The 27,600-nt window shown below is 44.5% G+C and overlaps 1 protein-coding gene across 1 annotated transcript; it reads right to left on the bottom strand.

Moving 5' to 3' along the window:
* Nucleotides 1-662: 662 nt before the first annotated feature.
* smarcd3b (SWI/SNF related BAF chromatin remodeling complex subunit D3b) lies at nucleotides 663-18,593 on the bottom strand. The gene is made up of 13 exons (XM_083667038.1): nucleotides 18,263-18,593; nucleotides 12,230-12,420; nucleotides 7,985-8,027; nucleotides 6,433-6,555; nucleotides 6,081-6,203; nucleotides 4,961-5,056; nucleotides 3,284-3,385; nucleotides 2,879-3,040; nucleotides 2,483-2,580; nucleotides 2,064-2,199; nucleotides 1,628-1,750; nucleotides 1,375-1,476; nucleotides 663-1,261 (listed from the first exon to the last, which is right to left on the bottom strand). The coding sequence occupies exons 1-13, from the start codon at nucleotides 18,338-18,340 to the stop codon at nucleotides 1,208-1,210; spliced, it is 1,431 nt and encodes a 476-aa protein (XP_083523164.1). The 5' UTR covers nucleotides 18,341-18,593; the 3' UTR covers nucleotides 663-1,207.
* Nucleotides 18,594-27,600: the final 9,007 nt, after the last annotated feature.

Genomic DNA, 27,600 nt, shown 5'->3' with positions numbered 1-27,600 from the left:
AACACTTGAAACATTAGGTTATAAATGAACACTTTGGGCTCCTCCAAAGACACAGTGAAGCATTTTGACCATCAGTTACATCATGTACAGTACAGTACTGCCGGGAACAGCAGATAAGTCCTTCAGCTTCAGTAGCCAAAACACAGTGAGCTATCTGCAGGCAGCTGGTGGAATGACCGATAGTCATTATGGAGAGACTGGGACATGCTAGCAGACAGTGTCTTATATTTACACACAAGAAGACCCATGATCATTTGAGAGACATTGGGCCAATTGCAACCAAACTATCTGACTTGCCAATTAGATGAGTACTTACATCTGGTTAGTTATTCCAGGAAAGCAGGGGATCGCGGGGAGAACAGCTAGTGATAACCATCAGCTACGTGCGAAACTGAATTAACTTGCAACCAAAAAGCTGCCCAAATGTACCTGAGGAACAGCTAGTCTGTTAGATATTGAAGTGTAAGTTTGCTTTTATACCAGATGATGGGAAACGCTGTGTCTGAGGCTCTCTATCAACCAATCAGAAATCACAATTGAGGTCACCCAGCTAAATAAGTTGAATGAAGTCAGAGAGAGATATGCAAAGCATACAGTCTTTGATGAAGTTCATTGAAATTGCACAAGCAAAAATCTAAATATTGTTTTATTTCCAATGACTGAGAAAATAAAGATGTAATTGTAAATCATTATCATAATTATCTTGATTATTATTTTGTATTCAATTAAATAGTTGCAAAAATGGACAGAGCATGTTCTCCAACTATGATGAAAGGCACCAATAGTAAAAAAAGCCTGGCATGTCGCTTGCAAATGTTTGGTAGCAACTGGAATATTTAATAAGAAGATGAGCCCCAGGTGTATACTAATTGATGCTGTAGTTGCAGGGGGGATCTTTCACACATCATCTCTTTCACACCTGTATCTCATTTAACAAGAGACCAATTATGGTCATCCCATTCAGAATGTTGGTTGCAATTAACCCATTGTGTCTGATGAAGGCCTGTGGTCCCAGAAGCTGGAGTGTCCACTAGAGATGAGTAGGGGTTTTGGATACATGCAATTGGGGATGGGTCACAGAAGGTTACCACACACAAACACACACACACACACACACACACACACACACACACACACACACACACACACACACACACACACAGAACTCGGGGGTCAGACGAACAGTGCAGGGATGTCGGAGGGTGTTTTAGGTGTTCCGGACTGCCAAGGCCTGCTCCAGCTCCTGTCTCCTCTGCTGTATCTGTGGGGGAGAGAGAGAGAGAAATGTCATCAGCATCACAGACAACGACTGTATATACTTCACAGGATTATTAGCAATATTAAATAAACAAACGGGTAAATAAGTTTCCTCACCTTGCAGTAGAAGTAGCGACTGACAGCCTCTTGGGACCAGGGCTCTTGGTAAAACTCCGCCCTCCTCTCCTCCTCCGGGTTCCCCACCACGTCCGTCATCAGCTGCAATCAGAGAGCACAATCAGTCAGTCAGACTTGGTGGAATTATGGTAATGTTTGTGTGTGCGCGACATGTGTGCATATGTGTGTGTGTATGCGCACACACCTGCATCCATGTGTGCATGCATGTTGCTGTCATTGGCATTAAGCTAACCTTCAGGTCTCTGCTCTGAGACTTGAGCCAGTCCTGGATGTAGCCCTTGGGATCTCGGGAGAAGCTGAGCATGAAGTCCCTCTGAATCTTCAGCTGGTTGATGGACTCGATGGTCTCATGAATCTGAAAGGGTTTTAACGATCACAGGTGTCAAAGGAAAGCTGACACAACTCTCAGAAATATCACTGTGAAATTGAAAAACTGAAAGTTTCAATGCACCAATTTGTATGCGTAAGTTCATGCGTTTCACCACCAAGGCCCAATGAGAAACAAATCAGCCATTCAAATGACTACTATAGGAAGAAAGAAACTGAAGTGGAAGTGTGAAAAGAAAAAGGTGGCCAAGGAATTTGCTTTTCACACAGGAAGCCACAACACCTCTGTGTTCCATACAGAGTACCCCTGGGGTCATTACAATAGGAGGGGCTTCTCCCACCTTGTTGTCAAGTGATGCGATTTCCTGTTGGTTGGCCGTGGAGAGGAGGAAGCTGCTCATCTGGCTCTTCAGAGGGTCCTCCACCTCCACGTCTATGTCATAACAGGCCGTCTTTTTCTGGTCGTTAGGGTCAACACTGTAGAGAGGTGGAGGGGACGGGGAGGTGAGACGTTAAGAGGCTTTTGGGTGTTCTGACAGTGTGAGATTTGGATGGATTCATCTGCCCATTGAATAAAGCCTTTCATTAATTAACATAAGAGTGCAATGGATGTAGGTTACTCTTGATTTGTCAGAAAATGTAGAGACCTGACCATGTTTTAGATCAAAAAAGTTAGCTTGGAATATATTCTTTTAAGTAAATAATATGCTTGTGTGAATCATTTGACTTCAAATTCACACAGAGATTCCCAGGTGCTCACCTGATGACGTGGTTGATGACGATGGGGTCAGGGGGCAGCAGGAGGTTAGTGAGACGCTGAGGGATCTCAGAGAACTTAAGACGCGGGCAGTCGAAGATCTGAGAGAGAGGAGAGTGAAGAGCTAAGAATACACCAGTAGGACTACAGTACAATACAGTATGGACGAAACAAAGGCGCAATCTCCCAGCTGAAAGAAATACTAAAGAAACTGCTTAGAATCTGACAATGTTTGGGTGTGCAGTGTTTCCTATATCCTTGAGGTTGTTAAAGGTGCTTTCAAATGTATCATTATCATTATCTTCAGCTTCAAGGACAGGTTGAAGTACTAGTAGAGTGAAAGTACTATAGAGGAGTGTAGTCTACCTGCTGGAAATACTATAGAGGAGTGTAGTCTACCTGCTGGAAGTACTTGTCACAGTTGATGTACTCCTTGTCATGGGAGTCCTGCAGCTTGTTGGTCTTGACGTACTGCCACAGGGCCTGGATGATGCAGGAGCGGGTCTGGGTGTGGATACCCAGCAGGCGCGCCAGGCGGGGGTCCAGCTTAAACTGGGGGGGCTGGGGAGAGAGGTCACACTTAGCACTAGTCTAGCCTTCGCCCCCACATAGATTACTGCTGGGTGACACCTGCTTTACTGTCCGTTTGTAATTATAAGCTCAATTATAAGCTAAATACCATTTTAGGGGAATACAATGAGGGAACAACTTGATGTAATGGAATTACAGTTGAAACCTTATCTAGGGAACCTCACCACTAGACAGTGTGACTGAATGAGAATATTGCCCCGGTGGGGCCCTCACCTGGTAGTCCAGCATCAGCAGCAGTGTGCAGCGCACACTCACATCCCCGGGCCTCTTCACCTGGAAGCCGTCCGTCTCCTGAGTGGTGGGGGTGCGGTGCCACTGGCAGGAGACACAGAGACAAACACCTAACCTTGAACACAACCTACAGACCCTAGTCACTGACATCAGTACACTCTGAATAATGTACAAACGTGCACACAAAGACAAAAAAAGAATACAAAACCAAATGTGTACACTTTCAACGAGCAGCCTTGCTCTCGACCCATAGAGTTTGTTGTCTTTTGGAAGGCTGAATCGCTGTAAAAAGAATAGACCATGCATGGTGTGGGTAAGGTACTGAGTGAACTACCAAGACAGCAGAGGGTTGAGCATTTTTTGGTCGAGTCGCTAACTCATAATGTTGGCATTCAAACATATAAATTATTTAATTTTAGAATCACAAAATTAGCAGAGAGCGTATTTTGCAACCTAACAAGAGCATGGCTTATCAAGTTGAGACTGCACTGTACCCTACTCAAATAAAAACGATTGCCAATACAGTCTAAGTATTAATTTTCTCTCCTCTGTTATCTAGATGTCAAACCCTCCCTGGTATCTTATCTAAGTGGAAATGTTATTTGAGTCTGCATCTTACCTTCGCTTTACTGGTCAGCAGCTGAAAAGAAAAACACTTAAAGTTCCCTGCTGTTCAGTGTATCATAGCCACTTAGCATGCAACACTGGGGAATGGCCTGACTAGTGGGGACGCATGAAATGTTTTTTTGGAGTTTAATGTTTTTTTTTTTTGTAGTTTCTTCACTCCTAATTAATTAGATGTAGGAAATAAAGATGTATTCATGACTGTGAGGTATTTCAAGGTAGTGACACATTCCATTTAAATGGGCAGGTTCATTCAAAGCAAAGCTCTGGGCCATCTACCCTCGCTAGAAAACATTCTAAAGAAGGAACACCTTGAGAAGTACTTTAAATTTCATTCAACAAAATGACGATTTTTGTCAATGCATTTTGTCATGTCCCAAACTACAGGAGTGAATCAATGAACGGGATTTCAGAGTGAAATACATGATTTTGCTCTAAAACCCATGCTTTTACCTTTTAGCTAAAGAATCTTGGCATGTTTTTCTGTGCACAAGAAATTAGAGATCCTTCAATCCCACTAGTAGATACCAGCAATCTGCCTGTACAATTGCAAAACTAAAAAGTAGACTATAGCCTCCAACAGGATAAGAAACCATATGGGTCTGGCTGTGTTCCTAAACCCCTCTGTAACAGATTTGCTCTGAAGTGATAACATCAGCCTGCTAACTGAATAACAGTGACATCAAGTCTTTCAGAAGCAAATAATTAATTCGGCATAAATAGCATATTTCATTATGCAAATTATTATATTGAAATACCAACCATTTGGTATTATTAAAACGACACAGGTAGCAACGACTTTATCTTGTTCCGAAGGGGTACAGAAATACTTTGAGTTGCTTTAGGAAGCAAACAGAGTCTCCATTTGGTAACCCCTAGGCTATAAACACACTGCTGAACAGATCAGGATGAGACTGAATGGTGGGACACAGACAGACAGGGTACAGTAGGGTACATGGAGGAGACAAGAGTGGGACACAGAGGGAGAGAGGGTGCTAGGGTACAGTCAGTGGTCATCAGAGCGGTTCAACTCACCTCCACCAGGTGGTTGTCAGGACCGTACAGGTCTTTGTCCAGCTCGATCACTAGGCTCTTAAAGAACGAGGAGAATTTCCTTTTCAGCTTCCCTGGCTGTGGAGCAAGAGAGAGAGATGGTGTGTTAGTATGGCATAGATACTGTAGATAATTTTTTGTCATATGCAAAAAGACACACACACGCACGCACGCACAAACACGTGCACACACACACAAACACGTGCACACACACACAAACACGTGCACACACACACACATGCTCACACACACACACACACACACACACACACACACACACACACACACACACACTGTTAACCTAATACATCGTTGCCATGGGCTATAGCACCATGTCTAGGCTGCAGTGTTGCAGTGTTGCCATTCTATTTAGGTGACTATACCACAGATTTTAAATGAGGCCACATACAAATGAAAACAGGACATTCTCTCTGGGTCCACTTCCTTAAAGCTCAACCAGAAATATTTGTGGGCTCTGAAACCTCAAATGGCTCAAACCACTGTGAAATGGCAGCCCTGCCTCGGACTGATGAGAACATTAGCCCCATTTGAAGTCAAGCTTACTCTGCAAAACCAATCTACGGCCATCTAGCTTTTCCTGCTGCAGCCATAATCTGTGCAAACATTCAGTGAAACATTGATCATTCCTTCTAAGTCCTGACCAAACAAACAATTTGGTTTCTGTCTGAAGTGGGCCAGCCATAGACATGTGTTATAACTATGCATCACTATCGTACATGACTGTGGGGCAAATACACCACAAAACAGCTCCTGGATCAAAGAGCTAGATATTTTCATACTTGGTTTGAGGATTACGACATGACCTCAGCTTTGACAAAGGTATTTCGCAGCAGTCAAGAGAGTAATTTCAACCCACGCTACATTCAACTGCTGATCTCTGAAAAATGTTAAATATCGAGAAGAAAACACTAACTTGGTGAAATACAGCCAAAATGACAATGCAATGAAAATCCAAAACTACAAAGAGGAGACTTGACAAAGACAGAAAAATGGAGTCTGTCTGAAAACATAAACATACACAAAGGCAGGATAGAATGATTATCAACAAGTGTTTTTTTGTTATGGGAAGAGGAAGTCTCACATCATCCAGCAGCTTCCCCTCTACCCGCAGTTCCCATGATGCAATGCTGCCATCTGAGTCGTCAGCGTCAGGCTTGGCCGGGTTGAAGGTGTTGGAGATGTACAGCCTTAGTTTACGCTTTTGCTGGAAACACAAACACACAAACACTGTTTAAACCACAGAGGACTCCTTCACATAGGTATTGGGTACTTGCTGCTAGACCTGATTTATGTAAAATGCAGAACAGAACTCACACTAAATTTTGGAAAAGTTTGGCAAGCTAGAACACAGTTCAAATAGGCAATGTTTTAGAGGTTCAAGAGAAAACACAATTGTGGTCTCATGTTCAGAGATAATGTCTGATATCTGCTACCTTCATGGGTCTCTTCAGGGCCTCCTGGATGTCCACCCGTTTGCGCATGATGGTCTGGTCCAGTTTGCGCTCAAAGGCCAGCAGGTCCATGTAAGCCTGGGACTCAGGGACCAGCTCACGGATCTGACCGGTGGGGGGGGGGGGCAATAGACAATAAACTCCTTCAGTGGTTCTGTTTGCCCACAGAATATATCACAATCAAAGTAATACTGTTTATTGCTTTTGTCCTCCCTCAAATCCTCCCTCAAGCTGTTACACCACAGTTAATTGATACATTGATACATATACATGTATGTGTTTAAATGTCTCAATCAAAGGTTATGCATCAGGTGACCAAATCATGCCTGGTTTTAGCAATGGTGACTTGGAACAAAAGATTTTTCACTAAAATCCTTTTGTCCTTCCCTATAGAATATACCATATACCGAATCAAGGTAACAGAGGGCATTAGTGCCCACCAGGATTGCGACTGGAACTGCCCATCCCTATTCATTAATTGGTACAGTCCAGACCAGCCTAGTGGTGTTGATGAGCAGGTTGCAGCCAACTAGCCCTGGGCCATTATCACACTGATCTCCAGATGGAGGGGGTCTGCAGAGTGCCATGCCATGGGCTGCTTACCAACCTGGACACACATTGCCAGATTCTCACACCGCAATACCCCTCCCTCTCTCCTTCCCTCTCTCTCCCTCCATCCCTCTCTCCCTCTGTGTCTTTCTCTCTTTCCTTCTCACCCCTCTCCCTCCCTCCCCTTCTGTCTCTCTCCCTGTCTCTTTCTCTCATTCTCTTTCTTCATTGTTCCCTCTCATTCCTCCCTATCTGCATCTCTGTCACAAGGCTGAGGTGCATTGTAGACGGAATGCAGTGGACATTCCCTGTCCCTGAGTCATTGGTGTGTGTGTGTGTGTGTGTGTGTGTGTGTGTGTGTGTGTCCGTGTGTATGTGCGTGTGTGTCCGTGTGTGGCTGTGGCGCCTGAGCCTTGCGCTATCTCCATGTCTGAGTTGTGTTACGGATAAGAACCAGAGACACAGACGCCCACTGACTGGGAGCAACATGGGGCTCCAGAGTGACCACCTTTCAACACAATCAATGGAAAACACAACTACGGTCTGGCCAGAGTAAGGCTGGGCAGGGGAGGGCAGAGGGAGCTGAGATTGTGGCGCAGCACAGCTTGAACACCCTGCTGGGTCGACCCACCCTCACCTGTAGAAATTTGGCGATGCTCAAATTGCCTCTCAAGAATCTAGAAGCCGTTTTGAACTTGTTTTGTTTTATACCAATGTATTTACCATATTCCATTTGAGAAAAATATGAAACATTCCAACCGACGGCCATCGCATAGCCTGAAACCTCTCTGATCACCCGAGCATCGCCTTTCACTCCATTTGTAAATAACACATAATCATCTGCCCCTCTGCCTCTACCCAGAACCCCTGAGATCAAAACAAGCCTACATGTTCTATTCAACAGACAATGGATAATCACACATACACACACACACATACACACAAGTAATGGGGAAAAAAACACAAATACTGTATGCAGGCTTACCCTCTGTGGAAGAATCTTGTCTGCCATTTTCCTTCTCTTGGCGCTACAGAGAGGGAGAGAAAGACAGAGAGAAAGAGGGAAAAGAGAGCATGTTACTATGGTGACTGATAGCGTAGCACCCAGGCCATCTGCTAAAATGCTGGGCCACATCCAGCACCCCAGCGTCCCAGCTGTGTGTGTGTGTGTGTGTGTGTGTGTGTGTGTGTGTGTATGTGTGTGTGTGTGTGTGTGTGTGTGTGTGTGTGTGTTTGTGCATGTGTGAGTGTGTGTGTGTGTGTGTGTGTGTGTGTGTGTGTGTGTGTGTGTGTGTGTGTGTGTGTGTGTATCCAGTAGAGGCAGGCGTATGCTATGCCACCTGGAGAGCAGGGACCAGTGGCATCCAAGCTCCAAGGTGTCAAATTGTCACACACCTCATGCACACACACCATGACTCATGCATCAGAATTACCAGACCCACTGCAGTAGGACTGGAAGCCAGCCTTCTCTTTATTGAAATATTGTGTATGTACATTATACAGTAGTTTATGACTGTATTAGTTGTAACAATTGTGGCCAACTCCTATTTTGCTATGATGACAACCAATGACAATGCATCTGAATCCATCTTCCTTCTAGCCAATGAGGAGGTGCAGTAAGCCATACATGACCTTTCACAGACTTGTAGACTCACCAAACTCTTTCAGAATGAAAATATATGGAAAATATATGCACACATATTTCCATTTATGAATGGCAAGTGTTTCTGTTGTGTTGTGGACATCATTTGTTTTTGAGACACCTGAGGGATTACTCACCATGGTGTTTTACATGCATATCATAACTGGGCATGCCAGTTTGGTTAAGATGCATCTAGATTGCACTTTGGGTTTTTTGCCTGGATCTGTAATGTAGCTATCTGTGGGTGTCTTGGCCCATCCTGAGTATATGACCCTTCAATGGCTCTGGGCTTTTGTATACCAGTCTACCACTAGTATTCTGTAGCTAACACATCTATTACATACTGTAGAACAGCGGTCCAATATGGAACAAGTCCATGTCCACTGATTTGAAACTATGTTTTAAACAGTATATCATCTCTCTCTCTCTCTCTCTCTCTCTCTCTCTCTCTCTCTCTCTCTCTCTCAGAATAAAGCTGTACCATTTAATGTGAAACCATTCTTCTCTTATCCCCCTCCCTGTCCTTCAGAAAATGCTACTGGTACTTCAGACCTCTATGGCAACACAATGAATCAATATTACAGTTATGACATAGCTAAAAAAGGAAAAAAAATCATTAGGAAATAAAGGACAACCATTTGGACCTCAGGTTAACAACAGCGACACAAACATCCTAGGATGTATAGGGTCACCATTTTCATGTTTCATGTTCTTCCACACAGTAAGTATTACAAGAGGAATCTGCCTTGACCTGAAAACACCTCAGAGACAGAGAGGACTTCTTTAAAAGGTATATTCTGCGATATGACATAGCCACAAAACAGCGGGGCAACTTCCAGCAGAGATAGTTAGTATAACGGCAGACATTTCACTCAACATCCTTTTTGGCATGTGGCTATCGTGTTGCACTAGCGTGCATTTAGTGAAACGTCTTGCTTGGGTGAATGTGAAACATCTTTAAAGTCATCCAACTTCCCCTGGTGATGTCATATGGCAGAGTCTACCTTTAACAGGTCAGGGATACATGCTGACGTACTGTAAACTTTAGGGCAGTGAAGGATACATTTCTAAGGGGTCTGAGTGTTACAGCTTCTACAGGTGAGGAACACTTCACATCCCCAAAACTGAAAAACTGGTTGTGTGGTTGATGGAAGAGGGCATCCTTTTGCTGAGCTGACATTCCTAAAGAGACCTGAAAGAAGACTTGTTTTCCCATCATGCCATGCTCCAGTCCAGTTCAAAGCATGCACCTGCACATTTTGAGGTAGTCTACTCTACTATGAAAACCCGGTTGAACCATCTTTGATGACCAAACCTCAGGGGGACACAAACACAGGGGTTTGTAGGGGGAGAAACACCTACTGTGCACTACAGTAGGGAGTGTTGTGGGGTCAGGTTAAGAGGGCAAAGGGGTGGGGGGGGGCAAGAAAAAACGTGTGAAAACTGACATGCAGCAGAATAAACTCCTACTTTGATCCGAGCGTTGGATCTGATTGGGGATCTCGCATGTCCATCTGCCTCGCTGGACTCTCATTGGCTCCAGGGAATCCCACTGGCTTCCTAAGAGTTGATGGGATTTGAAGGTTCTCCGATTAGAGGCGGGGCGGGACACACACTGGTGGCAGCAAGCAGGATGTCAGAAGGACACACACTCGGTGGTCATGTGTGTGTTTGTGTGTGTGTGTGTGTGTGTGTGTGTGTGTGTGTGTGTGAATGGGACCGTTAATGGGTGCAAGTGTGAAGATATAGACAGGGCAGGCGTCATTGTTGGGGTGCATCTGTGTGCATGCACAAGTGGTAGAGGAGGACACAGTGGATCCTGGTGGTCATAGTCAGGGCTGACATGGGGACCACCTACTCAGCAGGGTTCTCAATGAACCGTGGGTATCATGCTTCACACAAACTGTCTTCAGTGTTTAGATGGCAAACCAACAGTCACACAGACACACTGGTAATGAACACATTGTGACACAAAGAAACAAACAGAGCAGTGTAGCAGCACACTGTGAAACAAAGAGTGACCAAGAGAGAGAGAGTACTGCAGACACCAGCACACCTCTCCCCAATATCTATATCTAAGTGTATTTAGGTCCTAGTGGGACAAGTATAGATTAAAGTAGTCGGGGCATATGGAGATGATTTTATGCACAGTATCTATCTAACTAAATGTTTGCTTTGACCAAGGTACAGGGTGTAGCATACTGTATACACCAGGGGAGGCTGATGGAGGTAAAAATCGGAGGACGGGCTCATTGTAATGCATGGAATGGAATGAGGAATGGTGTCAAATACCAAAAATCAATTGATGTTTGACACCACTGTAATTATTCAAAGGTATCTATAGAACCTATGCAAAAAGAAATATGAATACACCCTATTTTTAGCTACAGTGGCAGGTTAGCGACTTTCTAGCATAGCAAGCTGCAGGTCTGTCAGACCAGAAGGTCTCAATGACACTGCAAACACAAACACAGGTGGCCTCAGTCGGCTGTTGGCCGGGGATGGGGATGGGGCCTGCCAGAGGACAAGCATACGCTTTCCCAGAGAGAGTCACCTGGGGCTGGGTCACCCTGGGCCATCGATCAGGCCCCTTCACCAGCAGCCAGCCAGCTAGCCGTTTGGGGGTGAAGGAGGGGAGGAGGGCAACATTTCCCAGGCTTGTTGTTTGACAAGGCTGCCTAATTGTGAGTGGATCAATTGCACTGCGGTGCGGATACAGAGAGAGAGAGAGAGAGAGAGAGAGAGAGAGAGAGAGAGGTTGAGTGTGCATATTGATCTCCTCTCTCTACCTGCCCTAGCTCTTCTCCCTGAGGGAACCCCAGCTACTTGGAGCTACGTGGAGCAGTGTGTGTATGTGTGGATGGGTGTGTGTGTTTAGAGAGAAGAGGATGGATTGTTATAAGTGGTTTTAGTGGGCGGTGGAGAGACACAAAGGGTTAGACTACAGAGCCCAAAATGCACCAGGTGAGTTCTCAAGGTCTGGCACGAAGAGTGCAGGTGATGGACCACAATACTGTATACTTTAGTCACACTGACCACGATGGAACAACAATAGACAGACCACAAAGAGATCACACAGCAAACAAGTGGCTAGATTGCTTAGTATAGATAAACAGAAAAGGTGAGCATTGTTAACATGAGAGAGGTTGCAAACAGTACAGGGAGCCCAGCACACACACACACACACACACACACACACACATACACACACACACAGAGAGGTCACCCAGGAGTGAGAAACAGCCTGTCGACTGTAGCAGTGAACATCACAGTCACACACACGACACATGGCCATAGGCAGGCATGGGGAGAGACTAGGGCTGTGTTTGAAACTACATACTCCCATACTACTTAGCCCGGCATAACGAGCATAAGTGGCTGCCTAGTATGCTTGAAAAAATGCAATCTGGGAAATGAAATGTGAAGTACATACAATACTAATGCAGTATGCAAGGTATTTAGTATGTAGCACCCAATTCCAAACACAGCCTAGGCGACAGACACAGCCATGCAGAGGAGGCAGGGGCTAAGGACTGGAAGGGAGGAGGGGAGGTGGAAGAAGTCCTAACTCTACGGGGTCAGACTCACTTCCTGTTGCGGTTTTGGCCGGCCTGCTGCTGCTGGGCCTGCTGGGACGTGGCCGGTCTCTTGCGGCTGGGTTCCATGACCGGGGCGGGCAGGCCGGGCCGTACGGCGGGGCTGCCTCCGTATGGGGGGCCGGGGGGGCCCATGGGTGCCCCCTGGTGGGGCATCCGCGCTCCAGACGGCATACCAGGACGCTAGGGGGAGAGGGAGAGAGACAGGAGGGTCAGAGATACACATAAGATATTGTACACCCTAATCAGAATGAGCCTAACGTGCAGTGTGATGTCCATTTAGATAACTGGTCCATATCCTAGCTTAAGTCTGCAATGTTATACTTAGGGCTCTGGTGGTTCTCTATTAAAGCTTTCATCATTGAATCACTATGTTCCAATCCCTGTCTGCCTTACTCATTTATAATGATTACTACTCGATTTCACATCCTGAACACACACACACACACACACACACACACACACACACACACACACACACACACACACACACACACACACACACACACACACACACACACACACCTGCTGAGGCATTCGCTACAGTACAGACTGAAGACAAATGTTCAACTGTAACTGACCAACTGATCAAGCAGTGTGCACGGCCGACGGCCCCCACTACCAACAAGAGACCCAGCCTGACAACCCTGCGATGCCTGAGAACAGCTGGGGGGGCTCACACCTGTGGTCGTCACTCTCATGGCAACAGCTGCCATCCAGGCCACTAAGCCCAATGCCTGAGGTAACTCTCTGACTGGAGGTGCAATCAAAAGGGGCTCTACCCAAAAGAGAAGTGAGCTCACCTAGGATTAGCAGTGCAACAAGCACCATAGAAAGAGAAGGAACTACTATGGTCAGTAAGATTAGAAAGTAAATCATTACCTTTTGAGGAGGGAAACATTTCCTTTTGCAGTGCTTTCTCTGAATGTGTACCATTGTATAGCATTTTAAGTGTGGTTCAACATCAGTACAGCAATGAAGTATGAAAATGCTTAATGTTATGCTTGAAACTTTTTTGTGTCATGTCAAAATACTGATTGCTTTTCCATGTGAATGAAATAGGTTTATAAATATTCCACAAAGACAAAAGGTGTGATGCTGATTAATTAATTCCGTTTGAGCAAGGTTGAATACCTATTCTTACACCAACCACCTAATGATTTCTCATTCAGAACTGATAGCTGAGCACCTTTACAATTTGGCAAAGAATTACCTTTACAACTTGGTATCAAAATGGCCTTGGCATGAGAGTTTAAAAGCCCTTCTCTTTTCAGCTCACAGGAAGCTCTGCCACCGTATAGAGCCTTGTGACTGTGAAATGTGGCACCTCACAGAATAGGGAATGGAGTGACAATATGTTCCCACGTTACTGACTACCTCCTGAGGAAAACACTATTACAGTGAGTAACAGGCAGGCAGCACTAGCAGTGTATTGCAACAAATATCACCCACCTTCCCTGCATTTGAGCTACTCCCGACATTTCCCATTGGGGAAACATTTTAAATGCAGTGTATTGGACTCAGAAATCAACATTGACCAAGATGGATAGTATTAGAATAATAGAGAACTTATGCACACCTACAATAACATGATACACATACAAACAAGAATTTACGGTGCATGCATAGTAATGACTCACTACCAAGCACACACTGGACGATCAAACATGCTCTTTAGACCAACCACAAAGACAAACACACACACACACTCACACCAAACACACACACTCACACCAAACACACACACACACACACACACACACACACACACACACACACACACACACACACACACACATACACACACACATACACACGCCACAAACAAACAAGAGTTTACCAACAACATCTGCACATGGTAAAAACATCTCTAATAGCATATGCATTCTAAGTGATGAGACCTGCATATCACAAAGTATGTATGGAAACCAGGAATTCAGTATAATTCTGTAAATAAAATCATGTTCATACAGTAGAAGCACTGAAATTAAATTAAATACCATGACACTGCCATAGGCATAAACCTAAAAGTTTGAATGTGTATGTGCCCTTTAAAATGGAAACTGACTAGTCAGTGAGTAGGGTCATAGCTGTGCTACGTATGTTCCCTGACACAGGCGGTGCTGTCACTCTCCTGGCTGGGGGTGCAGGCAGGAACAGCTGTGTGCCGGGCAGACAGAGAGCAGCTAGGAACCTGTTGGGTCTAGCTGCTGGCTGCTGCTGGCAGGACTCTCTGGTTACCTTGAAGAGGCCATGGCTCTTCCCCCTCCACTGTCCACTTCCTATCTGGACTGCAGATTGAGAATTCCTCCTGGATTGGGCCTGAGGCCAGACCACACCGGCCACCCAGTGGACTTGGAGAGGATAGGAAGATGTAAAGGAATGCTAATGCTAATGCTAGCGTGGGCTAACAAAAGTAAATTGAGATCCCAAAATATATAGATATGCCAAGAAGGAAACGCCATGTGGGGTATTATTACTCTTTCTCATTGCCACCCACTGTTGCATATTATGCCAACAGCAACCCAGAACAAACATACTAAATTGACTCCACTCTACTACTCGTGCCCAACCGACTTATAGAGCTCTGCCAACTGGGCAGGAATTGAATCTGCCATGTGGATGGATATCTGAGAAGAGTGATGGCATCTGTGGGAGGGCTCAAGGGATTTACACAGGCCAAACTTAACCCACACACTGCTAAAGATGAGAATCTATAGGCCTCGATTGTGATATGGATGCATCATCAATGCTAGGGTTCTATTCTATGGTCAAGTGGCTATGTTTGAGAAGATATGCAATGGAATTTCAAGGAGGCCAGAGTTCATGGTGGAACACACACACACACACACACACACACACACACACACACACACACACACACACTTGGGCTTGTCCATGTCTCCCATGCAGAGCGCTGCAGGGCCTTTATCCGTGGGCCCTCTGTGACCTATCAGGGCCCTCTGTGACCTGACCTCCACATCCCCAACATGTACAGTATAGGAGGAGAGAGAGACATACACACACACACACACACACACACACACACACACACACACACACACACACACACACACACACACACACACACTCCAGTCCCCAAGGGCCGCCCACCCACCAGGCCCAAACAGAGACCTCTCCCCCACTGACACACAGTCCTGCACAGGGCTAGAAGGCTGGAACACCACGACCTTCAGAAATCAGCAACAGCGCAACAGTGTGTGTGTGTGTGTGTGGTGTGTGTGTGTGTGTGTGTGTGTGGTGTGTGTGTGTGTGTGGTGTGTGCGTGTGCGTATATGTGTGTGAAGGAATGTGGCTGGCCTTTTGGATGTCGTATCTCTAGGGGAATAATGTTAGCTTTGCCTACCGTGGTGTGAATATTCATTCCAAACTATTTTCCTAAACCGGGGCGTGAAACACAGGGAAAAACGTCACCGCTCACCACAAACTAACAAACCAAACCAAACGACCTCACATCCATTCTGCAAAATATTTCTCTATTCTGGAGTCTACACACACAATGAGGAGCTCGCAGGCGTTGCAGTGATTATAATAAGCCGACTATTCCACCTCAGGCCTATGTGGAGAGAAAGAAGCAGGGCATGAAAGGAAACAAGCAGGGGAGATATTTGGCTGGGAGCAGCGAGAGCCTCATCAAGGTTAATTGGTCTGTTGAGAGGACACACAGATCTGGCTCATCAATCACCTACGCTCATTGTTTCCCAAAGTCTGGTGATGCATTCACCTTACACAGCCCTTACACTGCCCTGTCTGGCCATGCCCACTCATGTAAAATGCATTTAATCTTCTCATACTGTACTTCAAACTGCCCAATACAATTAAGCATGATGGACATGTGTATGCAAATGTTGAACTATTTGACTAGTAGATACAGAAGCCTTCGACAAATGGATACAGATTTGATTTAGACAGGGAGGCTTTACCTCATGGATTAGAAGGGCAAAAATCAACACCAAACTTTGGCTGTTAGCAAATGTCTAATTGGTCATCGCTGTCAAATTCTCATGGTTTTAAAACAGGAGTGATCTTGACTCTACACTCTTGTGAAGCTAAACAACATGTCTGAAGAAAACAGAACAGCCACCTACTGCCGCCTCCTCAACTCCTCACAGTCACAGCACTCTGCTAATCAATACTTAGCAATCTCATGTTATTACCAAAACAAAGACTAGATATTATAAGCTAGATTCCTAACCCAGTTATAATGCTGCATAGGTTACATACAGTGCCTTCGGAAAGTATTCAGACCTCTTCACTTTTTCCACATTTTGTTGTGTTATAGACTCAATTTAAAATGGATTAAATTAAAAGAATTTGCCATCAATCCACACACAATACCCCAGAATGACAAAGTGAAAACAAAAAATTCAGTAGATTTATTAAAATTGAAATACAGAAATACCTCATGTGCATAAGTATTCAGACCCTTTGCTATGACACTCTTAAAATTAGCTAAAATGCAAAAATGTCATCAACAAATCACTCAATAAGTTGAGTTGAGTCCATCTTAATTCAAGGATAATAGTTCATGTAATTTTGGAATTAATATCTTTGTTTTTATAGGGTCTCTGATTTGCATAGGAATCAATTACACACTGTGTAGATTAGGATGTCACTACCAACTCAGCAAATTTCATAATTTTCTCTTGATCCTGACAAACTCCCCAGTCCCTGCCAGTGACAAACATACCCATAACTTGATGCAGCTACCACTATTCTTCACACGAGAGGTGGTGCAGAAACTGGCCACTTGGTTATAGACCAATGTTGTAGAGTGACTGAGATGATGTTGTCTGTGCTTTTTCCTCTCCACCATTCAACTTTGTAGATTTTTGTAAGTCTCCCCAGGCCTCAGGGTCGCATTCCTGAGCAGTTTTGTTCCTCTCCATTTGCTCAGTTTGTAATGATAACCTGATCCACACAGTGTGTAATTGATTCCTATGCAAATCAGAGACCCTATAAAAACAAAGATATTAATTCCAAAATTACATGAACTATTATCCTTGCATTAAGATGGACTCAATTCAACTTATTGAGTGATTTGTTGATGACATTTTTGCATTTTAGCTCATTTTAAGAGTGTCATAGCAAAGGGTCTGACAACTTATGTACATGAGGTATTTCTGTATTTCAATTTTAATAAATGTACTTACATTTCTAAAAACCTGTTTTCGCTTTGTCATTCTGGGGTATTGTGTGTGGATTGATGGCAAATTCATTTAATTTAATCCATTTTAAATTTAGTCTATAACACAACAAAATGTGGAAAAAGTGAAGGGGTCTGAATACTTTCTGAAGGAACTGTATATGTTAAGTCACACACACACACATATAGTTGGCCTAACCTCCAACTATATGTAAGCTTGATCCGTATTTTGCGGCATGCATCACAAATTGCATCATGATTTTGCATTTCAAGTATTTGCTCCCCTCCCAGTTAGAATTGAAGTCACTCATTCAAACATTGCCACATGACCATATATGTTCAAATGATCAGTGTGCTTAGCCTGAGACTGCTGTGAGTGTGTGTTTTCAATGGACTAGTCATTTCCCCCATTGCTTTTCAAGCATGACTCCAAGCATGCTCTGTCTGCTCTGATAGCCAGGGGGTTGGCTGCTGTTTCGCCTGTCTCTCTCTCTCTTCTCTCTTTCTCTATCCTTCGCTCTCTTTTTGTTTTACAAACACATGTCTCCCCCTGTCCCCTTCTGCTCCCTCCCTCCACGTCTCTCTCTCTCTCTCTCCCTCTCCCTCTCTTCTTTAAAAAGAAAACAGTGTGGGATCCAGGGGGCTGGAAATAACCTTCACATGGACGGCTTTTCCCAGCTATCTCTCTCACACATAGACTGCTGCTGCGCCGACGCTCTCTGTCTCTCTCACACAAACACACACACACACTGTCTCACAGACACTCACACACGCTCGAGCAGTCACACATAATACACTACACACGCGCCAGAGTCCGGCTCTCTCTCTGTCTCAATGACAGACAGGGGGGCTACTCACCACACCATGGACGAGGAACTCAAACAGTTTGCTCTTGGTGGCTTTCCGGGCTCCCCCCGCCGTCTCCTCCGTAGCCATTTGATTTACCAGTCCCCTCCGTTCACCCTCCTGCTATGTCTCTCCTCTCTTTCTTTTGTCTTTCCCTCTCTCCCTGCCTCTCTTTTCTTCTTCCCCTTCGCCCGCTCTCCAAATCCCCTCCCCTGCTCCACTTTCCTTCTCTTTGTGCTCTCCTTTTCGGCGCTGTCCCTGGCTCTCTCCCCCTCTCTCTCTCTCCCTCTCTCCCTCTCCTTCTCTCTCTCTCTCTCTCTGTATATTTAACGTGCAGTCTTGCCGAGGTCTCTCACTCTGTCTCACACCACTTTTTAGTTGAGCTGCCTTTCAGGAGCCCGGCGGAGCGGAGGGGGAGTGGGGACCTGGCAGGGGGGTTTCAGACCGGCCCACCCCGCCGGCCCCCTGCCACAGCTGTTGCATTCCATTGGTAGATAAGGGCATGCGGTGTGACTGAGAGTGGCTGCCAGTGCCTTGCCTTACTGACTGTTTGAACAGAGACTGGAGAGAGGTTAGCCTCGGTTAGCTATTCCTCTGTTCAGTCTGCTGCAGTATCCCCCTTCTAGTGACCAACCCAGAGGCCATGGTCAGCGCAGACACAAACACACACACTCACAGCAATGAACTCATTCTCAAAAAAGGACAGGAGTCTCTTAAAGGGGCCTCACATATCAGTGCTTACATATAAAACACAGTAAAACCTGAACCAACCTCTGCAGTTGTCTCTCATTCAACAGGGTCATCTATGCCCAGTGCCCCCTATTTAGACCATGACACACAGACTACATGTATTATGCTTACTATGGAATCAAGGGTGGTCAGTGAGGCAAACATTGAAATTAAAGCTGTGTTCCACAACACACACCCACAGTGACACCATGGTGCCCCATGTCTAATGGGCCAGCTTATCCCCTCTCAGACTGTTGACAATGGAAGAGGAGAGGGCCGGCACCTTCACTTCCTCTGCTCCTATTTCCTGTGTTTCTATATGTAGGGGTTAGCCTTTGTCAGAGTTCATTCAGAAAGGTCCTGGTCTCTCTTCTCCCCCCTCCTTGCTTAGTCTGTGTTACCTTTCACCCACTGCTCTGACTTGAGTCAGTCAGTCAGTCAGTCAGTCAGTCAGTCAGTCAGTCTGGCACAGAGGTGGTGCCTAAGGGTGTGAGTGTGTGTGTGTGTGTGTGTGTGTGTGTGTGTGTGTGTCTGTCTATTTGTGTTGTCAAAGACCCAGTAGCCCAGTAGTACATTGGCCACAAGAAGACTGGGTGTGTTTAGGTACCTCAGGGCGAGGTTACAGCCCTGTCTGGGCTGCAGAAATGGCCGCAGGTCATTATACTGACTCATTGCTGCTTCTAAGGAAGATAGGTTACCTCCTCCTTCCCCCTCTTTCTCTCTCTCCCCCCTTTCTCTCTCCCCCCTGCTCTCTCTCTCTCTCTCTCTCCCTCCACCCATCACACCCAGGGGCTGAAATATTCATGAGTGGATTTGAATGACAAAGGGCTGTGAAGTGGGGCAGGATTGAAGAGGATCGGCTTCTGACACATGCCAGTTGTCACCATCGTCTCTTCTGCATGGTGTTCTGCTGATAGAGGTGAGGATGAGAAAGTGATGGTAGTGTAGTGGCAATGGGTTATCAGGTAGGAACGGACAATGGTAGTCACTTCACCTTGGGTTTAAACTAAGACTGATTTGTGATATAAAAAAAAAGCCCCAGCAGTGAGGGTTTTCTCACAATTCCTTGAAATCCTCCTATTTGAGCCTATCAAACAGCAGACAAATAATTCCATATTCAAGCCAATCAAAAATGCAACTGCAGACACATGTTTCTTCCTCCTTGGACTGTCTTCTTCCTCTCCTCAAACAATAATCAATTTTCTCCATGGAAATAATGGAGGGGGATAAAAGAGACAGCTTTGGGGGAGGGTGAGGGTGGAGGAAACTCCCAGTTCCACCAGCTCTTTAATCTGAGCTTGGATTTGAGTGGTAGTCTGGCAGGCGAGACTGTGACTAGAGCAGTGACAGCAGTACTGTTCCGTTATTGTAACAGAGGGCCAGCTGGTTTGTGGGCCTGTAAACATCAGGTCAGAGGCTACAACCTTTTAACCTTCCTGGAGTAAGTTGACCTCTAATGGGAGTGAGACGGTGCCCTGGACCATTCATCATTTAAACAGTTGAATTACAGTGAGAGGCAGCAGGCAGCAGGCCATAAACATACATGTCTAGAATGTTTGTACAAGCTGTACTACTAATAAGATGGAGATAACCAGTGGGAAACAAAGCATGTCCTTCAAATTTCCCCTCATCCTCCCATTCATTGATTTTGCTGGGTTCTCTTTGAATACTTGGGATCATTGTATTGAGCTGTGCAATCCAGCGCTCACCCGTTTAATTAAACACTTGTTTTTTTCCCTTATTGATGGTGCCACCTGCTGCTGAGATGAGTGTACTGCCACTTGTCATTGTGATCAACTGTATCTGTGGTGCTAAGCCCTAGTGTTGAGCACAGATAAGGGAGGTCTGATGTTGGCTCCATCTTTCAGCTCCTTACGATGTATTCACTACTCTGCATGATAAATCAGTATGGTACCCTTCCAGACTGTTCCATAGTGTTGGTTTGAATGTGCCCTCTATTTTGTGCCTGCAGGCCATTCAATAGTTAAATATAACATTAGTAGAACATTTATACAATAGATTATTATACCATGTAATATCGAATAAAATAAAACATATCACTGTATGATTCTGAAAAGGTGTAAGGTCAAATACCCAACAAATAAGATATTATTATCCGAGATAAACGTTGTCCCTGTTTCTCCAGCAACGGCACGTGGGCGTCAAAAGATAACAAAGGGATCCGACAGTTCAGTGAAGGGCATGAACAACATTGTGCGCAGGAGTACCCCTTGGTGGACCCCCTCAGTCTCCCTCACCAATACCAGTTCCACCAAATGGTCATGTCCCACTCTTGGGGGGGGGGGGGGGGGGTAGTAGTACCATCCATGGCCACCAGAGGATGCACACACACTGTGGTAGATGTACTGTATATATGATCATATACACTCACGGACCACTTTATTAGGAACATCTGTACACCTTCTCATGGTGGAGGAGGTGTAATGGTGTGGGGAATGTTTTCTTGGTACACTTTGGGCCCGTTAATACCAATCAATCATCACTTGAATGCCACAGCCTATTTGAGTATTGTTGCTGACCATGTGCATCCCTTCATGGCCACAATTTACCCCTCTTCTGGCTAATGGCTACTTCCAGCATGATAATGCACCATGTCACAAAGCAAAAGTCGTCTCAAACTGGTTTCATTAACATGACAATGAGTTCAGTGTTCTTCAGTGGCCTTACCAGTCACCGGATCTGTGTCCAATAGAACACCTTTGGGATGTGGCAGAACGGGAGATTCACAGCTTGAAAGTGCACCTGAAAAATCTGCAGGAATTGTGTGATGCAGTCATGTCATCATGGACCAGAATCTCAAAGAAATGTTTCCAACATCTTGTGGAATCAATGCCACGAAGAATTGAGGCTGTTTTGAGAGCAAAGGGAGGCCCTACCCAGTATTAGTATAGTGTTCCTATTAAAGTGTTTGGTGAAGATATATATATTCATTCAAGCAGATGTGTGTGTGTGTGTGTGTGTATATATATATATATATAGGATCCCTCCCTGGCTGTGCTGCAAACACATGTATTGTAGAAATATAAATGAAATATAAAAGGAATCCTCTATTCTAACCAACCTTGCCTTTGTTGCAAATAACAGCATAGAAATTTGGCCATGCAGTGAACTGAGCTCCCAAATGCTGTTTTTTCTGAACCAATCCCCTTTACAGTGCCTGCCTATCTAAATGGTGTGATCTTTGACTTCTCTATTTGGCCACTAGAGAGAGACAATGAACAAATACTAGAAAGACATGCTGATCATAAAGAATCACAGTTTTATCAATACATTTTCATATTTCAAATTTCCCTCAAAGCACACCAGGAGAGAGCGTATCACATTGACCTAATTAAAGAGCCTAAATGCATATTTTTTTTATAGTAGCTTATATTTAATGGATGAATAATCCAAAATGAATGGACGAGAATCTAATATAAAATTCATCATAATCTATTTATAAGGACACAAGCCATGGTTTCCTCTTAGCAGTTCTAACCTAATTGTTATTCCAAAAGGCCATATCGTATACACTAGCCGGATGGCAACAGATTCTATTCTACAGCGCTGCTCCGTGATGCAGTCAGTGTAACAATAGACCGGGCACAGAAAAGAACAGAAATAATCTATACACTGTCGAGACACAGCCAGAATCTCTCAATATAGTGGCTTTGTCTACATTCCCCAAGCATTCACCAGAGACAGAGAGAGATAGAAAGAGAAAGAAAGAGAGAGAAAGTAGGGAGGCAAGAATAGAAGGAGTATAAAAAGGTTATTGAGAAAGTGATCAAGTTTCATTTTACAGTGTGGAGTCCCTTCATATGCTCAAACTTTTCCACATTATTGTCACAGTTGGGGAGCGAGAGAGGGGGAACGGGCAGGAAGGAGTATATGGGTTTCTGTATATCCCGATGCTGGGCCCCTCTCTTTCTTCAGTCTGAGAGCTGCAAACAAAACCCAGCTCAAGCTGCTTAAAGGGCTGAACGACAGGAGAGCATGCCATCTCTATGGCTCTCCTCATCAAAGGAAGTGCACAAAAGCACAGGGAGCTGCACCTTTAGTCAGGATTAAGAGGGAAAGGAAAACTCATTTGTAATAGTCAGTAAGAGTCAGTTAGAAACTGAAACTCATGTTGTACAGAAAATACTTACTGTGCACTGTAGTAATACAATCTACTATCTACTAATACGATCTGTGTTGTTGAATGTCACCATTATAAAATCTGATAAAAACAGGATACATATGTAATGGCACAGACTAAGCATCATATGATTAACAAATGGATGACTGCATTCATTGATATCTAATAATGTCGATAAGTACCTGTCATATTAATTCCAGGAGTGGTTTCAGCACCTGACCTGGGCTACTGCAGCTTGTTGAGAACAGAGTTTAGTAAGACCTTGGTTGCAGGAGTTGTTTGGGACAAAGCATCTTTATCCACCGAACATTTACATTTGAGCTCCTTGGCAGCCCCCCCACCCCCCACCCCCCACCGCCCTCGCCGCTCCCCTCACAGTGAAAGACTGCATTGTAGGAGTGGATGGAGACTCAGTGGCCTCACAATGAGCTGAGTTCAGACAGGAACACTTCTGGACCTAACCTGGAGGGTATTTCCTGTTTGCTGTGGTCATGGAAACTGGGTATTCCATCTTCCTGTTTCAGTTAAATTAAAAACGGCCTGGACAAGGTGTAAATGCAGCAGTGACTTTACGACTATCACAGTAGCTGCTGGTCTACCGCCAATTCCGACCGCCTGGTACTCATTCTTGACACTGCTGTGGTTGTGTGACTGCTAATATACTGAAGCCTGTGTTTGGTGTTGAACAAGACCACATAGCTGACAGTATTAAGATGGATAAGAGTGTTTTCCTACAAGCTTTGTGTTAACTCCATAACCAGACCTATAGAGGAGAGGTATCTACAGCTAGAGAGATGGCTACTGTAGAGCACACCTGGACAGATAGAGACTGTGTGGGTACAGCTACTGTCCAGTCCAGAGGTCCAGTGACCACCCGGTCTCTGACCTTTCAACCTACCCTGCTGCAGTTCAGCCCTACCCCTCCCCTGAGCACAACCTCAGGGCAGCCCTGGGCCGGGTCAGTGCTGTGTACACTCTGATCCGCTGTGAAGTGCAGACTCATGGACAATCACCCATGATGAATGTACCAAACCCAGCCATGCGTCTCATGTAAGAAAAATAAGCATCGGCGGAATATTCCAAACATGCACTCAACAACCTTCTCTCCCTACAGAAGAACGCCCCTCCCTCCCCCCCTCTATTCTGCATTCAACCCATTAGCCCTGATCTTTCAGTACCACTCTGTCCATGTAGGATGGGAGAGAGAGCAGACAGAACGAGGGCAGGTTTAGGATGAGGACTGCAATAAAGACTGTTCCAAGTCCCAGAGAGGAGTGTAGGAGAGACAAAAAGAGGCAACATAATAAATCTGCTGATTCTATGACTATGTGATTATTTTACAATGTCAAAATGGGGCATGTGGGTGCAGTGAACTGAAAACTAGTGGGGTCAGATAGTAGGTTCTAATGTGGATCAGATGCTCATTAAACGCTGCAAAACCTTGTATTGTTGAATTCACACTGACAGTACTAAAACCATTGGAAGTTTCTGAAACTACTCTATGTCCAGGTTGACCTCTTACTGTCATACTATCTACTGCATAGATCATGCAAATTGTGACAAATACCACATCCACCATCAACCTAACTCCAATGAATTACAGTCCCCAGTGCCAGCATCAATCCATATACAGTACATGAAGCTGTTGGCTATCTAGCTATGATGGTTATCTGAGTGGCTTTAATTAGCAACTCGGCTGCTCTGTACTACACTCTCTCTGTATGGATGCCTCTCTCAGGGGGTATGGTGCAGTATTGAGCGTTTGAATTTAAATGGGTCAGCCTTGGTGAACCCAGACAGGCTGTCTCAGACAGTCACCCGAGCCCTCCCTGCGTCAGACATTCACTACAGAACCCGCCTGTTTGCCGTTAAAAAGAAACTACTGCAAAATAGCTAGTCGCAAATCATGGAATGAACGCTTTTGGACACTTATGGTAAGGTAACAGTGATTCAAATATTTAATCTGTAATCTTATGGCAAGCTGGGCCATTGCCATCTGTAATTAGAGTTACAGGAATATAGTACTTAAAACCATGTTCATTTATTGTCCTGAAGTCAAAATTGTATCTTACTCAAAATGGATATCTGGCAGTGGTCTTTATAGCCAGATGTTATAGATGTTACCAAACCATGACCTGCACTTTGTTTTCATACAGTCCAGCCAATCAGATTCAATGCATGATACCTCTAATATGCTATGCTAGAAGTATGCTATTCCTGTTCTTTTAAAACTTCATTGTGTTAAGCCACTTAAGCATTTCTAATCAAGCCTAAATCTTCTAGCCCAATACTGTAAGAGAAATTTCCTGGGTAACAAAAAGCCTGCCCCGTCTTTCATGCAGCCAGTGAATTCCTTGCCAACCAAATAAGGAAGTGCTCCATTGTCCATTTCTCCCTGCAAGTAATCCTAAACACAAAAGCCACAGGCCATTCAAACATAAAGTGGGTGAAAATAATACCAAAAACTGCACCTATATTCAAATACTTCACCTATTGCTTAATCGTTACTCATGAGCTAAAAAAAACCTTTATGGGCACTCGACCAATACTTTCAACCTACATCCCTCCTCGTCCTGGAACGGTGGGTCATCTGTCAAGATTGAACACAAGAGAGTGGGAGAGAGAGAGAGAGAGAGAGAGAGAGAGAGAGAGAGGGAGGGAGAGAAGGAGGAAGGTGTGTGGAGGGGAGCTCTATTACTGTTCAGCCTTCCTTTAAGTGTCTCTTAAGCATCCACCACAGTGTAAAAAGAGCTGATAGTCTATCAGGCCTCTTGAGGTGTGACAGTCCTATGCATACTAATGGCACTTTTTTCCTCCTCACTCTTAACTGGTGTGTGCAGTATTGTGGGCCTACGTATCACTCTCTCATGGCTCAAGGTAGAAATTGCCCCAAGCCACAGATCTACGATCAGATTACCCTTTCCCCAATCCTACCCTCCACCATTATGGAAATTAAACATTGAAGAGGGGTGAAGTTGCCACAAAAAGACGCTTGTTTGCGTTTTTCCCTTTAATAGTTAAGGTTAGGATATGGGGAGGGAGGATGAGCTGGGTTAGGGTTAGGGTTAGATCTGAGATGATCTGAGATCTGTGTGCCTAGTCACAACACCGAAGAGCTGCAGAAATATCTGACCTGGCTGATGCTGACCTATGTAGTAAGAAGCCACACCTCCCATGTGCAGTGACACCATATGACACGCCTTCCCTCTGCAAAGTGATATGTGTGTGCCATGCCTCTTCACTGTACTGTACATAGACAACAATACTCAAACCGTGGTTACTTTATGTTGCTTCCTCCTTTTCTCTCTCACCACGCCACTTCACCTCTTATTTTCTATTCAAAAGTGAAGTTCAAGTTCAAAAGTTGCTTGAGAGGGTTAAGAGCTGATAACTTCCCATTCACGGGAATAGACCGTAGGATGAATTGCTGTCTAGCTAACTGAGGGACAGTGCACAAGCCAAACATTCCTAAAGGGTTATTCCATGGAAATCCAATGTTTTTCTTTGTCTGGATGGAATCTAAGCACACAAGGGAATGGAATGCTGCACATATAGATCACAAAAACATACTCAATGGAAATCTCCAGCAGTTGTTTGTAAGAACGCAAACTGGATACTGCATATGGAACTGAAAACTTGAGAGTCCACCATCTGACATGCTTTGTGCAAGATATGACAAATTGTTATTATCATGACAAATGCCAACATTACATTTTTGTAACACTACAATTCTGGTCGGCAGCAAGACCAAGCCAAAGAGCATCATACATGATTTGCCCATATGATTTATGATAGTTCAAACATAGCACCTCCAAGCACTACTCTCACAATGAGTAAGACAATAGCTAAAAGATATAAGCATGTTTGTAACTCAAAATAATCATATGTCAAGGTGTACCTCTAGTCAAGAGCCTAAGCCTCCTGGCCTTAATGAGCTATACATCCATGCAGAAGCAAAAAAGGTATAGTGCATTCCACATCTCCCCGTCTCTGCAAACACCTATGAGCCACAAGCAAATGCCTCAGCTGAGAGGCCTAGCAGCAAAAAAACCCTTAAGCTAAATGAAGCAAATACTTCTAAAAACAAAAAGTGAAAATATGTTTGGCCTACAACTAGAGCCGAAGAATGGACCTTTCAAAATGACCTGGATCCTGATCTTGTTGAAATTAGCGGTGGTGGACTTAATCCATGACATGGTTGATTGAGTTGTGAGTTAAATTCAATGAAAAAACAAAACTATCCAGACTGCAGAGTAAAGAAACAAATGCCATGTTGAGGCAATACTACCAACCTTTAAGTATATTTAACAATGATGCATGTAGCATGTGACATTCTTAGCTTTGTAACACTTGATGTATAATGCATTAGCAGTCATAATGCATTGTGAGAGTCTTATAATGTATAAGCAGTTATAATGCATCGTGAGTCATGTAATAAGCATATATGACTGTATTACAATAACATAACAACCTCACAATG

The sequence above is a fragment of the Argentina silus genome (genome assembly GCF_951799395.1).
Source record: "Argentina silus genome assembly, chromosome: 1".
Taxonomy (NCBI): Eukaryota; Metazoa; Chordata; class Actinopteri; order Argentiniformes; family Argentinidae; genus Argentina; species Argentina silus.
Note: the sequence above shows the minus strand (reverse complement) of the source record. Positions and strands in the feature narration are given on the sequence as shown.